This window comes from Rhineura floridana, chromosome 10, assembly GCF_030035675.1.
Source record: "Rhineura floridana isolate rRhiFlo1 chromosome 10, rRhiFlo1.hap2, whole genome shotgun sequence".
Lineage (NCBI taxonomy): Eukaryota > Metazoa > Chordata > Lepidosauria > Squamata > Rhineuridae > Rhineura > Rhineura floridana.
The window spans coordinates 9,254,317-9,272,161 of record NC_084489.1 but is presented as its reverse complement, the minus strand read 5'-3'; the positions used below and the strand labels follow the sequence as shown (position 1 = coordinate 9,272,161).

At 42.1% G+C, this 17,845-nt stretch overlaps 1 protein-coding gene across 6 annotated transcripts in view; it reads left to right on the top strand.

Moving 5' to 3' along the window:
* SUGCT (succinyl-CoA:glutarate-CoA transferase) overlaps positions 1 to 17,845 on the top strand; it is a 483,400-nt gene that overhangs the window by 341,200 nt on the left and 124,355 nt on the right. Inside the window, exon 13 of one of the 6 annotated variants that reach the window (XM_061586665.1) lies at positions 1,418 to 1,668. The exons of the other annotated variants lie outside the window; for them this stretch is intronic. Within the exon in view, the coding sequence (XP_061442649.1) occupies positions 1,418 to 1,501 (84 nt within the window). The 3' untranslated portion in view covers positions 1,502 to 1,668. Of the gene's footprint in view, positions 1 to 1,417; positions 1,669 to 17,845 lie in introns of those variants that run through there. 6 annotated transcript variants of the gene reach the window in all.

Genomic DNA, 17,845 nt, shown 5'->3' with positions numbered 1-17,845 from the left:
AAAAAGTAAGTATTAGGTTAAATACGTTCATATTGCAAAGATTTTCAAAGCACTGCCCTCTTCAGCAGCCCAGGGTCTTACTATTGCACACAAGAAGGGGGGAAAACTGAAAGCCATATACTTACTTACGCAAACTGAAAATCTCATAACCACCATTTTCTGACATTGCAATGAAGTCTAGGCACTGCCTGGGTCAACAAATCACAACCCTGGCTTCACTTATTGGCTACAATCCTGAAAGTGCGGGGTTAGAGCTAGGAGCTGCTATAACAGATCTGTTAAACAGATTTAACAGTTGCGGGGGGTGGCAGCGGCTGACGTTTTGGTGTATATGTCGGGAACCAGACCACCTAAAAACTTAATTTTTTTTTAAATTGAAGTGGAGAATCCGGAGATTAAGGTGAGTCACCCAGAGACCTGGAGGGGACCCCCGAAAGCCAGAGTATTCAGCTGAAAACCGGACACCTGGTAACCCTAGGTGTCACATGTGGTGAAAATGATCTTGCAGGCCAAACAGGGAGGCCTGGGTGGGCCAACTTTGGCCCGTAGGCCAGAGGTTCCCCAACCCTAATATACTTAGTCACATCCATGACCACCACTTAGACATGCAAAATTTCCAGAATTTTGAAGCCATGAGGGAAAAACTTTTTTTCCCTGGAAAAATTGGATTTTGGTGCAAAATAGAAAAATATGCAATACTTTTTTTAGCACTCTGCAGAGTGTATTAAGTACAACTTTTGTTTGCCATAGAATTATCATATTTGGGATATTAAAAGTAGTTTATTCAGACACTAATTACAAAATGAATTTTATTTTTTAAATATTGTTACAAGTGGAGTTATAATCTGCTGAACTGTGTGGAACCTAGCATTTCTTTGATTTTGTCAGTTAATGAGGAGCAAGCAATAAACAAATGAAAACAGATCATCAACATTATAGTAAAAGAAAGAAAGAGGCAGTGCTTTGAGACCTAGTCAAGAGGGCAGAAAAGACAGAAGCAGAACCACCAACCATGACAACAAGAGGAAGCCCACAAGTAGACTCCCAATTCTTCTTTCTCCTCTTGTGACAATGGCAGTGCCCCCGGGAGAAAGATCTTGCTCTTCCTTTTGAGAGTTGTACTCAGTGTATATCTCAGATCTTGTTTGTCCTTAGTGTAGAGGAATGACCTAATAATGTACATAAATAGTCTTACAGAAACATTTTCCTGTTACATGGTTTTTAGAAATCATTTGAGGGGGAGTAAATATATTAAAACCTTGTTTAAAATATTTTATTCATAATTCTAAAATAAAATATTTCATAAACCATTTTTTCAATTGTTCCAGTTGTGGGGTGCGTGGTGGGGAAGGCTTTGGAAATAAACTGGGGAAATGAGGGAGGCTTCTCCCTGAATTTTTCTCATTTCTTCCCCCAGGATTTCACATCTCTACCACCAGTAAGATTTGTTGGCCAGGGAGATCTGATTTCAGCAGCGGGTGACACCTATCTTGTTTTTTAGAGCCTTTCGTGGCTGTTAATTTTGCTGTAGATTTTTATCCTGTTGTGGTTTTCCAGCTTGACTTTGTTTGGTATGTGCTTTGATGTCTAATTTCAGATATGCGTTATAGTTTGCATTTATTTGGTTTGTTTTGAAGTATTACATTTTAATAGAGGGTATAAAGAAAGAAGATGAGAAATCTATTAGATTTAGGACAAGCGTCACATTCTTGCTTGTTTTTATGTGTTTGGTGAATTTATATTTTTTATATTTTGTTTTTATTGTATATTGTACATCATTTAGATTTTAAAAATGTTTAAGTGGTTTAGAAATCATCTTCATAATACCGTTAAGTTGTAGTTGTGTGGGTCCATTTTTATTAACGTAAGGAGTATAGCACCCTCTCCACTGGTTATCTTCGTTTAGCTCCTCCTTACAAGTTAAATACAAGTTTTACATTATTGGTTGATGTTAATTTTCATGTTAATTGTGTTTTATTAATTTTTGGAAACCAGCCTAGAAACATTTTGGATGAATGGTGGTTTAGAAATTTAATAAATTAAATAAACTCAAGAAGGCAATTGTTTTAATATTTATTTGTTAATTTGTTTTATGTGTGCATTTGTATTGTGGCTTTATTGTATATTTTTATAATATTTGTTGTTGTTGTTTTGCCTTAGAGATTTTTATATATAACAAGCGGTATAGAAATGGCTTAAATAAATAAATAAATAAATAAAATTAATAAATAAGTGCTTCTCTCTGAGCCACGTATGCTTCTTGTATCAGAGTTTGACTGAGGAGAAAATTGCCAAGGGAGACAGTGGGGAAGTCATCTGAAGCCAGGGAACAGTTCTGGACACTTCTCCACTACATGTTCCTTTTGCTGTTAAAAACAGGTGCCCCACCCTCTTTCTATACGATTGGGATAGATCCAAGTTTGGCCTTGAAAAATTACGTTCTAATCAGGTCTGTTTCAGAGACTTGCTTAACTAATGAGTTCAAAGGATTGCATATTTGAGGGCTCCACATTCAGACTACTTTTGTGGTCTGAAAGTATCATCAGTGACAACGGCTATCCTAAGGCTTTGCCTTATCCATATTGTTCCTATTGCCACAGCATCTGAACTTCAATAAACAGAATAGTTTTTGTTATTTAAGATTCCCAAAATGATTATTAATAGACATGGTTCAGCACCTTGTTGCCTGTTGTATTGCTTGGAAGTTGTCTTCTCTCTAAGGACACAAGAGACGACAGTCTTGATCAGACAAGAGGCGCCCAAGTGACTTGGCACATCAACAGATGCTCACAGTTTTGAGCTATTCAGCTTAGCCAGGAGCTGGTTTATTCCTTTTGGAAAAATGTGTAACTTAAGATTTTCTCTGTTTGTAATGTTACATTTGGCTGAACACCATTCATTTGAATGATGGTCTTTCCTACATTTGGGTGATTCAACTTTTTTTTTCTTTTTGTGGTGTGTCAAAGAAAATGTCTGGTAAACGTTGAGAGGAGAGCTTCTTTCTTCCTTCTGAAATCTGATCTTGATGAAATGCTTCACATTAAGACAGAACACTTCTTACAGAAACAGGTTAGGCATAGCCAGGATGCCTAACTTACAGACTGAACACATTGCTCTATTTATCATATCTCACTACCAATCTTGCATCTGTTATTTATGGGAAAACATATGTTTCCACTGGGCAGACAGCATTCTCAGGTCAGAAATGTAGCATCATTAGATTTCCAGTTCCTTCTAAATAGCAGGATACAAATACAGGTACTTGAGGTTTGTTTTTGTTTTTTAAAAAATGAGAAATTATTTACATAGGGCCTGTGATCTAGCACACTTAACAAGATTTTCATTGTCTTCCACCCTCTTTGACTTAGCTCCTTACACTCCTCATAGAAGTTGTTAGTGAGTTTGGAACAGTACAATATATTACATATGTAGTGCCTGTTGAATAAACAGTACACAGGAGACTTGTCAGATGTACATTCATTGGGAAACTATTGATCCCAGTAAGATTTTTACACATAACGTAGCTCATTCAAAAGTCCAAATGTGAAATCCAGCACATGACGCTTTCATCAGTATCTGTAATTATCAGTGTTATTATTAATAATATTTATGTACCCTTTAATATGCAAAATCCCTAAGCTGTTTACATAAAATACCATAATGCCATAAAAAAGAATATACATACAACATTATACACAGAAATATATCAGTAAAAACAGAGAATCCATCAATAAAACATTGTTAAATGTCAATAAATAATAAAACAGCAGCATCTTAGGATCTTAATGCTCTTCTAATGGTTTGGCATGCAAGCTCATTATAGGATTGAATCAGTGCTTATGCTAACTGAAAAGCAATATATCTATAGTATCAAAAGATCCATGAGCAATTTATAAATTACATAATTTTACTAACAACATATTAAATATATCTTTTATCAGGGCCGGTTCTAAAGGGCAGCCAGGTAGGGCAGCCAGGTGGGGCACTGGCCCGAGGGCCCCTGGAGCTACAGGGGCCCCCTCCGCTCTCCTTCCGCAATCCACGGAAGCATCTGTGGACCGCTATCCCTCCGCTTTACCTACCTTTCTGTTGTTTTTTGCAGCGCGCAGATTTGCCATCAATCAAGCACATTGCTACCATCAACCAAGATGGCGGTAGAGGCTTCAACCCCTTAGGGAAACCTCAGCCGCCATCTTGATTGACGGCAAACCTGCACGCGCCGCAAAAGACAACAGAAAGGTAGGTAAAGCGGGGGGATAGTGGGGGGATGGCGGGTGATGCAGAAGCTCCTGTCTTGCGGTCAGCAGATGCTTAAGTTCTGCAGATCGCGGAAGGGGAGCGGAGGGGCCCAGGGCAGGCTGGTACTCAAGGGCCCCGGCATGCCTGGGGACGGCCCTGTCTTTTATCACACTGATGACTAGACTGTGGCGCAGGGGTTAAAAGTGAGGCAAAAAGTAGAAAATTGTGGCATGCTTGGATAGGAGCAGGGATTCTATAGTATTGTCAGGCCCAGGCTGCTTTCAGACATGATGCTTATTGCATTAGTTTAACAGATTTAAATGGTACCGCTTCTGTCTCGATTTCTAAAATTCCTTTCACACTGCAGTACCTGTTGTGTTAAAGAACAGTAGCTCTTTCAGCCGATATACCCGCATTTCGCACAACTGTCTTTCACATGGCTACAATGGATGTCTTGTTTTTGTCCCTCACCCATTATATACATGCACACTGTTCCCCACTGTTAGGAGGTCTAAGATCTCGTCCCATCACCTTGCAAGTCCTCTCCCTTTAGCATCTGACTTTTAACATTATTTTAGTTATACACACAGGTGTGTGTGTCGGAAATGCTGCTACTATCTGCTGGAATACTGGTACAATATCAGGCCAAAAAACCCCCCTAAACTGCATGCTAGGATGCCTGTCACGTGAGCAGCTGCAGCTAGCGAAAAACTGCCACGATTTTCCTGGTCCCCAGGCTTGCAAACCGATTATTGCTGGTATCATTTATCATGAAAATTAGCACTAAACTTTCCAGAACTAGCTTGTATGTCGTGTGAAAGATCAAATAAAATGTGCAAATTACAAGGTAAAAAATTGTCAGAATAATGGAATGAAGTGCAGCCCTACTCTCCTTCTGCCCCTTCAGCATAGTGCTGCAGCCAGATCCCAGCTCAGCAGATGGACCATAGGCTCTTCAACTGCACACTGTCTTATACTCTGAAACACTAGCTAAAAAGGTTGACCCCTGCTGCTTTATCAGAACATAATGTATGAGGAAACATAAAACGTGAGCTCTTATTGTTTGACTGTGTAGTATAACTTGGCATGACAAAAGTATTTGCATTAGGGATGAGTCTCTTTACTGGTGTAAACTGAAGCAATTCCAGTGTGATTTTGGTCATTCTGAACTGATTTTTGCCAGCTGTGAAGCTGGCCCTGGGTTTCCTCAGAAATTGTGTCAATTAAATTTTTATTTCACTGTATTTTTATGCATTCACTAATTTTTCCTTATTTATCTTATTATCCTGCCTTCCCTTCAAGGACCTCAAAGAGGTGGTTCTCCATGTCCCCATTTTATCCTTACAACAAGAGGCAGTGACTGGCTTCATGTGAGCTTCATGGCTGAGTGGGGATTTGATTTGAATCCTGGTCTCCCAGGTACCAGTCCAGCACTCTAACCACTACACCATACTGGCTTTCACTGATTTGTTGTGAACTTATTAATTCCTTCATCACGAGTCACTTCATGGAAATAAAACATATACTTAGGACAGGCATCAAAGACCCTTTTGACTTCTTTCTTGCTTTCTTTCCTGTGTTATATGGAGTGCAGCAGTTCTGTCATAAATAATAATATATCTTTAATTGGTTTTGGGCCTGGTCTTTTATGGCAAGAAGGTGACTAGACACTGCCACTGTTAAACTGAGCTCTGAAGGCATCTTGTACAATGACTCAAGTCTTTTTTAGGATCCTATCTACGAAGTACTTTCAGGCCCTACCTGATTCCTGACCCATTAGACTAAGAGGGATCAAATGCAGTGGCTGAATTCAAGAGATAGGGTGACTAACCAGCGTACCACAGGCCATATCCAGCCCCTAAGCCGTTCAACAGTTTGACTGCTGTATTGGTGATTCCTTAAAAACAACTACATGTTGAGCCCCTCATGGCACTGGTGTGAACAATGGGGTTTCCACTCTCTGCCTGGACCAGTGCAGCCATGTGGGTGGGTATCTTGCTCTGCTCTTCCTCATCAGATCGATCTGATGAGCAGGGGAAGATAGGTTGAGCCCTGTTGCTCCCTGAAGAACCAAGAGATGGTGTTTCTCTCCCTTGATCTTCTGGGAATGATCCCTGATGAATAAGAAGATAGCATTTCTTCTCCTCCCACCCCCAATGCAGAGCAGCAATGGGGGTGGAGTGGGAAATGCTGCCCTCGATTTTTAGAGATAGTTCCCTGAAGAACAGGAAACAGTGTTTCCACTCTTCCCCATCACAGTGTTGGATAACCATTTCAGAGACAGAGGAAGCACTGGTGGGGGCAGGAATCTGGATGAAATTGGACAATTACCAGCTCTGGGCAGGGTTGCATTCCTCCTGAAGGAGCAGGAACACAGTCTGGGAGTGCTTCTGGATCCAGCCTTGTCACTGGAGGCCCAGATAGCCTCAGTGGCTATGAGCCCCTTTTTACCAGCTTTGGCTAGTACAACAGTTGCTGCTGGGAGAGCTTGACCACCGTAGTCCAGGCATTGGTGACTTGCAGCACTCTCTTGGAGCTTTCCTTGTGCTTGGTAAGGAAATTGCAGTTAGTGCAGAAAGCTGCAGCACAACTGGTGACAGGACTGAGACCCTGTCAGCATATTACACCTCTGGAGATCTGCATGAGCTACTCATATGTTACCCAGCCAGATTCAAGGTGTTACTATTAATATATGAAGCCCTTAGCAGCTTAAGGCCAGTTTACTTGAGGGGTGGCCTTACCTCAGGGATCACCAACCCATTGTCCAGGGGTGCCCCTGCCCCCCCCATGGCACACGGGATAGTTTGCCAACGTCCTTTCCCCTTCTTATGAAATTATTTTTGTATTTATATGTACCTTCCAGTGTGAACTTCCCATTCTCTACATGAATGTGTGCCCAGTGAACAGATTGGGACAACTGCGTGAGCTGGCCTTTTTCGTGAAAATTCAATGGTATCAATTATTTATTTATGATTATTGATTATTTGGAAAGCTAGTGTGGCACAGTGGTTAGAGTGTTGGACTACAACCTGGGTTCAAATCCCCACATAGCCATGAAGCTCACTGGGTGACCTTGGGCCAGTCACTGCCTCTCAGCCTCCGAGGGAGGCAATGGTAACCCCCCTCTGAATACCACTAACTGTGAAAACCCTATTCACAGGGTCACCATAAGTCGGAATCGACTTGAAGGCAGTCCATCTCCATTTCCATTGATTATTTACTCAGATATTCTGCTAGGAGTTTTGTGTGAAGGGGTAACAACATAAACACACGTAAACTAATAATCATAATAAAAATTAAAAATGTGTTGCTCAAGCACGTTTTTAATACTGATAATTAAGAAAAAAAATAAATGTTCCGTTTGATTTGAAAGTGCTGCTAGCATTAAAACTGTTGCAGTATTCTGATGATTTTCAGTTAACATAGTCAGCTATATGTCTGTCAGTCTTCATACTTCTTAATTTCCATCCTTGCATGTGCAGTGTGTACCATATTCTAACTCCCCCCCTTCAGTATTTGCAAGGGAAATTTATAGGTATTAAATTTAAACACTATTTTTTAAACATGTCTTTGGAACTGTTTGTGAAAGCTTATTCTTCAGGGACCAGAGTACCATCTCCCCATTCAAAACATAAAGAATGAAAACTTTTATTCATAATGTTTTCCATGATCTGTTTCCCAGACTCAGCTTTGCAAATAGTTTCCTTTTCTTTTTTAAAAAATCTTAGCTGTCTTGCAGTTCCATTTCCTGTAGCACCAGTTATGCTGAGAATCACAGTTGCTGTATTATCTGAAAAATTCTGGATTGTAATGTACAAACTAAGCTGAAAGAGTAAGGAGAAAGGAGGGAGAAAGTTCCTTCCGTTCCTAAAAGTAATTGTCCTGATGTGATGGATATTGCAGGTACCTGTCAGTGGCTGGAATAGCTCTCGTGCAGGGAAGGCTACAGCATCATCACTTCATGACGGCTTCCAGTAATTCCATGCTAGGCAGCATTTAAAATGAGAGCTGATTAACGCAATGCCCTGTAACAATGAAAGCATTTTGAGGTCACAGCTGGAAGATAGTGCAGACCTACATGTTCATGCTATTGCTCAAATGCCTTTGGCTGGAGATTTGCTTTGTTTTGTTTTGGCTTTTGGTGGGTGGGAGAGCAGTGTTAAAAGTAGGGTGAGAATTGGGAACGATAGTCTTCTGTAAACCCGAGTAGACCAGTTAATGCCAACTGAATTGCTTTCTTTTCTGTTCTCTTTATTTGTATGCTTGTGTTTATTCAGTGAAACTTGCTTCCAAACTCTGCTCTGGTTTGGGGCCAAAACAGATGTGATGCAGAAGATCTGTGATTGGATCTCCCATTTTTTGTAACTTCAGGGCTACAGTTTTATACCCACTTGCCTGGGATTAATTCCCATTGAACTCAGTGGGACTTACTTCTGAGTAGAGATGTATAGGATCTAGGGTTGCCAGGTCAGAGGCATCCCAAAACCTGAGATCTGAGGGGCAGGCCCTAGTGATGTCATGGAGGCGGGCCCAAGTGACATCACGGGGCAGGCCCGAGTGATGTCATGGGGTGGGCCCGAGTGATGTCACAGGGCGGGCCTGAGTGATGTCATTAAGCATGATGCATTAAGCATCAATCACAGTTGCTTGGAGCATACAATTAAAAAAAATATCTGATTGGAAATTAAAATAGAAATCTTAGCTAAAAGATGGAACCTGGGTAGGAAAGATTTAATCTAGCCTACTTGCTTTCAACAATAAGGGTTTAAGTGCCCTCAGGCCAGGCCAGTCACCAGAAGGCCACTGTAGGGACAAAGGAGCCTAGTGTTGTGGAGATGTTAGATGGGAGAATTAGAGAGTAAAGATGGATTCTCCTGAAGGCTACAATTCTAAACACACTTACTAAGGGATTAAGCCCCATAGAATTCAACAGGGCTGACTTCTGAGTAGATATAGTTTGGATTGTGCTGTTGGTAAAGCTTGACTAGGGATCCTCTGCAAAGACATCCATCTCCAAGCAGGGTTGGCAACCCCCTGCCTGGAATGCCCTGCCCTTATCTTTTAATGTGGCTGCTCCAAACATCTTTACAGAGTTGACCCTTCACTACAGAAAGAGGTCTGAGAAATGAGTAAGAGTAAGAAGTATCTTTTAAAATTGTTCTTTTCAATTCACTCTTGAATGCACATCATACCTAGGGCAGATCCACACCATTCCTTTAAAGCACATTCAACACCCATTTGAAGCACATGAATCCCACCACAGAATCATGGGAACTGCAGTTTGTTAAGAGTGGTGAGAACTATAACTGTGAGAGGGAAAAGACACTTCCCAGAATTCTTTAGGGGAAGTCGTGCGCTTTAAATGCGAGTTTAAACTTATTGTGTGAATCCACTTAATAAATTTTGCCTGCATGTAAATTGTTTTAATTAATTTTTCATAATGGAAATGAGCTATAAACTGTAGTGGGTGACCATGGGCTACTCACCATCTCTCAGCCTATCTGCCCCTCAGGATGAAAACAATGGAGAACCATGACCACCCCAAGGCATACTTAAAATGTAGAGGAAGTATTGTACAACCATAGTGTGAAATCGGATACTTATTGGGACACAGTATGACGAAATATTTATATAAGCATGACTATCAAATATGTTAATTATTTACACAACCTGTAAAGATATTTATAGTGCAATCCTATGTTTGTTTACTCAGAAGCAAGTCCCAATGTATTCAATGGGACTTACTCAACCAATGTTGAGCCCGGGGTGACGGACCCAGCCTCCTTCCCGAGGAAGGAGGGGGAAGGCATGAGTTTCAGAAGCCTCAGCCTTTAGAGAGCATGGACGATCCAGCTGTTGTTGAGTCTAACCCCAACCTTGGGGAAGAGAGCGAGTCGCCCGCCCCGCCAGTTCCCATGGCTGGTCCTGCCCCTCCCTGGGACAGTGCTCAGCCCCCCAGCACTCCCACGGGACTGTTGGGGGATGCTCCTGAGAGAGCAGACACTCCTCCTTCACCAAGCAGTATCTTAGAAACGCCCGACGCTTCCCCACCCTCCGCTCTCCCGCCTGCCGATCAGGAACCTCTGCTCTCCGATGAGCCCTTGGAGGCTCGCCCCCCCTTACCACGCTCACGACGTCGGGAGAAGCGGACAGGGCAGAAGGGGGCGTGTGTGCAACGGAGTGAGAGGTTACGCCCCAAGACCTCTCCTATCTGAGGCTACCGCGCCCAGAAGTGGGCACTGAGTCAACTTTCCTCACAAGTTGCAGAGCATGTCTAGAGTGCAGTTAGAGATTGCAGTGAGTTAGCATAGGGGTTTCTATGAGGCCCATAGCCTTTGATGTATCCATTACTTTAATAAAACAAGAATTGATTGCACCCTCGTCTCCGACTGGTGGTTCTCGCTCTGAACTGGACAACCAGGGAAAACTGTACCCTCAAGTGATAAGGAACTTGTTCTTTTAACAAGCCTTTTAAGTTGAGACATTATCCCAGTCTGTGTCTGTGTTGGAATTGCTTTTTAATATGCTTTTAAACCTTTTCTTTTTTTAAAAAAATGTTTTTAAAGCTTTTTAAAATGTTTTTAAAGAAGTTTTGTTTTAATATATTTTAAAGTCTGTTTTTATGATTTTTAAAGTGTTTTTAGTGCTTTTCTTTGCCACCCTGGGCTCCTACTGGGAGGAAGGGCGGAATATAAATCAAATAATAAATAAATATAAGTAAATGAATAAACTTCATTCACCCAACCCAAAATTTGGAATCATGCCACTTTAAGCTGTTTTGCAACTGTTTATACTTGTTTTATGGTTATTAGTTTTTAAAGGGATTTATTTCTTATGGTGAGCTGCCTTGGTTTCCAATCACCAACCCTACCTCACAGGATTGTTGGAAAGACTCCGCACACACACACACACTTGCAGGTTTAAAATACACCCCATATAATAGTTTATTGTCAAACCGCTTGGTCATTGAGGAACATTTTTTTTAAAATCAGTATTAGTTTCCTACATAATAAAAACTGTGATACCTAGGTAAACCTTGCCTAATTGCTTTAAAAATAGGATTGGAGGGGGAGAGAAAGATTTACAACACAAACACAAGTCTGTGCTATGTTTACTCAAAAGTCCCATTACAGGAATACCCCGCATTAACGTACGCAATGGGTCCAGAGCAAGTATGTAAACCAAAAATGTACTTAAAGTGAAGCACTACCTTTTTTCACTTATCGATGCATATACTGCACTGCAGTCGTCATATACGGGCATAACTGATGTAAATAACGCAGTTATAACTAAAATAAACACAGGCCTTATTTTAAGAAAAGGTTTGTAGTTGGAAACTGATCGGGCGGTGGCGTGATGCCGTTAAGTGTCCATTCTTGCAAAGCGAGCATCTGTAAACGGGAATGGTGCTACTGTAAATATGTCCGTTCTCGTGAGTGTCCGTAAAGTGAAGGTCCGTATAGCGGGGTATTCCTGTAATTTACAGCACAATCCTAACCATGTCTACTCAAAAGTAAGTCCTAATGGAGTTCAATGGGGTTTACTCCAGGTACATGGAAAGCAAGTATTGGATTAAATACTTTCATATTTCATAGCCCAGGGTCTGACTCTTGCACACAAGAGGAAAAAAAACTTTAAGCCATATTACCAGAGCTTGGAAAAGTTACTTTTTTGAACTACAACTCCCATCAGCCCAATCCAGTGGCCATGCTGGCTGGGGCTGATGGGAGTTGTAGTTCAAAAAAGTAACTTTTCCAAGCTCTGCATATTACTTACACAAACTGCAAAATCTCAAAGCCACCATTTTCTGACGTTGAAATTAAGCCTAGGCATGCCTGGATCAACAAGTCACAACCCTGGCTTCATTTATTGGCTACAATCCTGAAAGGGCAGGGTTAGAGCCAGAGCTTGGAAAAGTTACTTTTTTAAAACTACAACTCCCATCAGCCCCAGCCACCATGGCCACTGGATTCGGCTGATGGGAGTTGTAGTTAGAGCTAGGAGCTGTTATAAAGATCTGCAAAACAGATTTAATAGTTGAGCTGGGCGGTTGATGTTTTGGTGTATATCTTGGGAACCAGACCACCTAGAAACTTAATTTTTAAAAACATTGAAGCTGAGAGTCTGGAGATTAAGGGGTGCTAGCCAGAGAACCAGAGGGGACCCCCAAAACCAGAGACTCTGCCCAAAAACCAGAGACCTGGTAACCCTAATAGGATCACATTGTCAGGCAGTTATGTTGGTGTGTGTACTCCATTTATGATAGGAGCAGCGGCATACTTCTACGTATAAATAGCTGTATTTTCCCCCAGCAGGGCCTACAGCTTTGGGAGGCAGGTACAGGGGGAAAGGTTTAAATATCCCCTCCCAGTATCTTTGTGTTCATTAAAATTGCTGCCTCCTCTCACATGGCTACTTTTTAAGATATCAGGAGATCCAGACACAGAACTCTTGTGTCAATATCTGCTCTGGATATTCTCATTTTATGTTGTTCATTATATACAGATTTCAATGCAGGGTACTAACAACTACTTTACCTATGAAATTTTATTTTATTTTGAAATAGAGTTAAAAATACAGGCAACAATACAGCAAAATCACTAACAGAGCAATCCAATTGACAAAGTGCCAGCAGAATGGGTCCCAGAGGAGGAGGAGGAGCTGGCAGAAAGCCCCGTGGGATCCTCCTTCCACTTGGAAGCCACTGGTCCGGCTGAATGCTGGCTCTCTTGGGAGCCATGCGAATGAGCAGGCTGGGAAGTGCCAGCTCCCACAGACAGCCTTCCTGAGGAGTAAGCACTCCCTGTAGGACACCATCGAAATGTTTTTATTGTGCCAGCCTTTTGGCCAGTGGAGTTTCTGGGTGGACCAGGACCCAGGGAGGGCTATAAACATGAGGAGGATCTTGAGCAAGTTCCCCCCCAGCTGTACCCCCGGAATGCCCCCTTTTCAGGGCTTCCGCCAGCCCTCCATCCACCGGGCTAGCTGTCCACAGCAGACCCCTGGCAGCAGTGCAGCTCAACTGAAGCAGAGGGCTGCTGACAGCAGAGCCTGCCAGCACAGGGAGCCTACCAGCGCAGCAAGGGGGTCGTGGCATCCAACTCCCCCCAGTCCTGCGGAAAGGGGAGTTGGATTGCTCCCTAAATCATTAATTACAATCTTTAATATACCATGCTTATGGGACAGCTAGCTCATATGTATTCTACATATACATGATAGAAAAAATTTAGGCACCTGTACTTGACTGGAATTTGATCAGAAGCTTGATGGGCTTCCCACACAGTAAATAAATGGAAACCATGATGCCAGTCTTTTTAAAAAATGAGTGTTCAATACTTGCTAAGTGAGTTTGTACATAGACATTGTCTCCAAAATTTTATTAATCCATTGTTGTTTAGACAGTTGCTGTGGAGATTTCCAATTATGTGTCATACACATCTTTGTTGCTATATATAATTGCTTAAGGTTAGGTTAAAAATTATGAAGAAGCATAGCTTTGGGAAATATCTGTGGCCTGAAGTGAATAAATTCCGGGCAGTAATCAGTGACCATTTCACTTCTAAACAGTTGTACCCTGTTAGCTTGTGCTGTAAACATGTTCACAGGTCAGCTTGTCCTAGAATCATAAAGCTGGAGCAGAACAGGCCACAAGGTCATCATTCCCACTTTCAGTTATTTTCTTCTATTTATGGCAACGTTTTATAGAATAGGAAGAGTGGTCCTATTAAATGTTTTCTGTGAAAAAGCTATTAATGAGCCTAAATGAAGAAAGCTGTTGTAGACAATGGTAAACTGCACTGCGTGGACAAGAAGATGAACAAACTGTGCCTCTCCCTATCATGAACATAACTTAATAGCCTTGTTCACTTAGCAGCTTCACACGGTTTTACCTCAGCCATTTCTCATGGCTATGAATAGGAACGGGCAGGATAGAGAGGCAAGCTTTGGTGCTGGAAGAAGTTTATTAAAAGCTCAACGCGTTTCGGAACTGGTCCTTCATCAGGAGTTGTGAGGATCTCTTTATCTTTCCTTTGTCAGGCAATGCACATTCTCTAAAACAGGCCCACACTGCATACCAGTATGTGCACTGCCTGACAAAGGAAAGATAAAGAGATCCTCACAGCTCCTGACGAAGGACCAGGTCTGAAACGTGTTGAGCTTTTAATAAACTTCTTCCAGCACCAGAGCTTGCCTCTCTATCCTGCCCTTTGTTTGGTGCTGTTCCCTTTTGTTTCTGCTATGAATAGGAACATCAGTCATTGCCTTCTCCCTTCTTGGATCACTGGCGCATCTAGGTCAATATTGTGTATACAGACTGGCATTGGCTCTCCATGGTTTCATACAGAGGTGTTTCCCAGCCCTCCATGGAGATGCCAGGAATTGAACCTGAGACCTTCTGCAAACCAACTATGTGCTCTACCTGCATGATAGCTAGCATTTACCATGTCACTCCACATTTTCCCCCCTGACATTGAAATTACTAGTAGTAACAGCCTATGAGGAAGAGGGAATACATTAATAAGAAAGAACCACCACAGGAAACAGTGAGACAAAGCCTTCTTGTGAAAGTCACAATTAGACCTTACTCTCTTATCCTGAATGCCTTATCTGGAAGTAAGTCCTATTTATGTATTTTGTAAGAATATATATAAACTGCCAGCTTATAAAAATATCATCGATTTGAACTTCATAAAACTATAAAACAAATAACAAATGACTAACACTGAATCAAACTAATTGTGTATATCACTTGGAAAAATATTTCATTTCAATTCACTATTTAGGATGGAAGTGGTTAAGGGACTTATGGGAAGACAAGGCATTAAGTCCTAAAAACTAGCTAAGTAAAGAAAAGGCTAGGAGACTGAGTTGTCTTTATTTTGGTTTCATTTAAGGCTGCCAACTTTGGAGTATGGAGATACGTGTTCCATAGAAGTCTGTGCACCCATAGTGTTCTGAAATCAGAGATTTCCATGAGATTCAACAAACTATGGCTGGGACAAACAAGTATGTTTGTATCTGTCATGGCCCCGTCAGAGGCCTCCTCAGATGAGGACGACTCGGGAGTAACAGCAGCAGACCCAGGAGCAGCAGGAGACACGGAGGAGCCTCCTGAGAATCCAGCTCCTTCTGCCCCTCAGCTGCAGAGCACCCCAGGGACAGCAGAGGCCCTGCAGCCAGACACAGACAGTGAACAGGATACTCCCCCCTCACCTGCAGAACGTAGACAGCAGAAGGTCAGGCAGAAGAGAGGCAGGCCTGTCTCCTTAAGGCCCAAACGCTGAGGGCTCACACCTGCTGTCAACCTTGCTCTTTATAAGGCACACCTTGGCTGCAGCTTGTTGCTGACTGCAACGTCAGGCATGGCTTGTGTGTTCCTAGTTTCCTGGCACCCTCTTTGGGACTGACCCCTTGGCACTTGATCCCGGACCTCTACTGACCTCACTTCTGGACTCCTGACTCGGCAAGTACGCTTCGGACAAGCCTGGCCCTTATCAGCTCCCCTCCTCCTAGACCTGGCAGATTTATGACCAGACTGCTGGCTAAGGACTTTGCTTCCCTGCCAACCACCCAGGAATTTCCAGCCCCCCACGGGCACTGCTGACGCAGTGTAGAGCTGACAGTATCCCACAGAGAAATATAGTATTATAGTTAGTTGCATTTAGCTTGTGGGCGGTGGTGGTGGGAATATAATGCAAAAGATTAAATATGAGCATGTAACTTTAAAGTTGACAACGAGGACATTGAACTTGTCAAGGATTATCAATACCTTGGCACAGTCATTAACCAAAATGGAGACAATAGTCAAGAAATCAGAAGAAGGTTAGGCCTGGGGAGGGCAGCTATGAGAGAACTAGAAAAGGTCCTCAAATGCAAAGGTGTATCACTGAACACCAAAGTCAGGATCATTCAGACCATGGTATTCCTGATCTCTATGTAGGGATGTGAAAGTTGGACAATGAAGAAAGCGGGTAAGAGAAAAATCAACTCATGTGAAATGTGGTGTTGGAGGAGAGCGTTGCGCATATCATGGACTGCGAAAAAGACAAATAATTGGGTGTTAGAGCAAATTAAACCAGAACTCTCACTAGAAGCTAAAATGATGAAACTGAGGTTATCATACATTGGACACATAATGAGAAGACATGATTCATTAGAAAAGACAATGATGCTGGGGGAAACAGCAGGGAGTAGTATTGGTTTAAGGTATACACAGCTTCAGTAGAGCTCAGTTTTCTATACAATATGTGTAACGTGACTTTGACATTATGGTGCATACAACCTCAAATGCCATTCTCTTATTTCTGCATTGAATAAAGTGCATGTTTGAAATATAAAATAGATTTTCTTTATTCCTTTCTTTCACAAATAATCCCTTTCTGGGGATATTTTTAATAGAATCAAGGAGAAGAAGATCCTTCTTTCTATATTGTCTAATTAAGGGGAAAGCAGCCCCAATCCTTTTAATCTTTTATGTCCCTTTAAATAAAAGTTTGATTAAGGGGATGGCTGGCACTGCACAGGTTCCCATGGCATGGGAAATTTCTGTAAGCACACATATGTTTGAGAAGCTTTATCTAGCTAGAGAAGCTTCTTAGAGTTCTGGCTAATGTCAAACCATTCTGGAGTTAGCTAACTTTACTGGTGTTGTTAGGCATGTTCTTTCTCACCTGATCACAGGATGTGACCTGGCATCTCAACACCTTATGGTGTTGGGCTGTCAACTGGTCTGATGGTTGTGGTTTCTCTCCCAGTCTTTTCAGCAGCTTCTGCTCCCATTCCAAGATCCCATTCCAGCAAAGGCAAGAATTCAGGTGTCAATTCAAGACCTGACATAGAGGGAGTTACAATGGTAGTTGTTTTCTCTACACTCTTTGATGGAGTGAGTGAGTGGGAGGCTCTGTGGAGACTGATCCTGACCACAGATGACAGCCTGTTCAGTTGGGGTGCTCTTCCCATCCAGATAATCACCCTGGGTACAGCGGCCTAGGGTTTCAGGTCATTTGCTTGGACCTCAAGACCTTGGCTTTTTATTTATTTATTTATTGCACTTGTATACCACCCCATAGCCGAAGCTCTCTGGGCGGTTTACAGCAATCAAAAACATTAAAACAAATACACAGTTTAAAAACGTATCTTAAAAACAATTTAAAACATAATTTTAAAATTCAAAACAATATAAAAACAATTTAAAAACACATGCTAAAATGCCTGGGAGAAGAGGAAAGTCTTGACCTGGCACCGAATGTTCAAGGTACCCATCTCACCCAAGGTTGCAGACACACTACTTGCCTCAAAGCAGGCCTCAAGCAGTGGGGTGTCCAACTCCTCCTGGAGGTGTTTTTTCTTCTGAGGTTGTCCCAGCAGCTCTGGAGGTTAAGGATGTGCTAAGTTTTTTTCTCCAGGAGGGAGTGAATAAGGGGCTAGGCTACAGTACCATTCAAATACAGGCTTTTAAGCAGTGTTCTAGCCAGTTTGGGTGATCCGACCTTGTCCTCACATCTCATCCACAAACATCTCATGAAAGGTTTGGCCCTGGTTTCTCTCCAGGGATGCACCAGTTTCTCACTTGAGGTTTGAATTGTGCCTTCACTGTACTGATGGC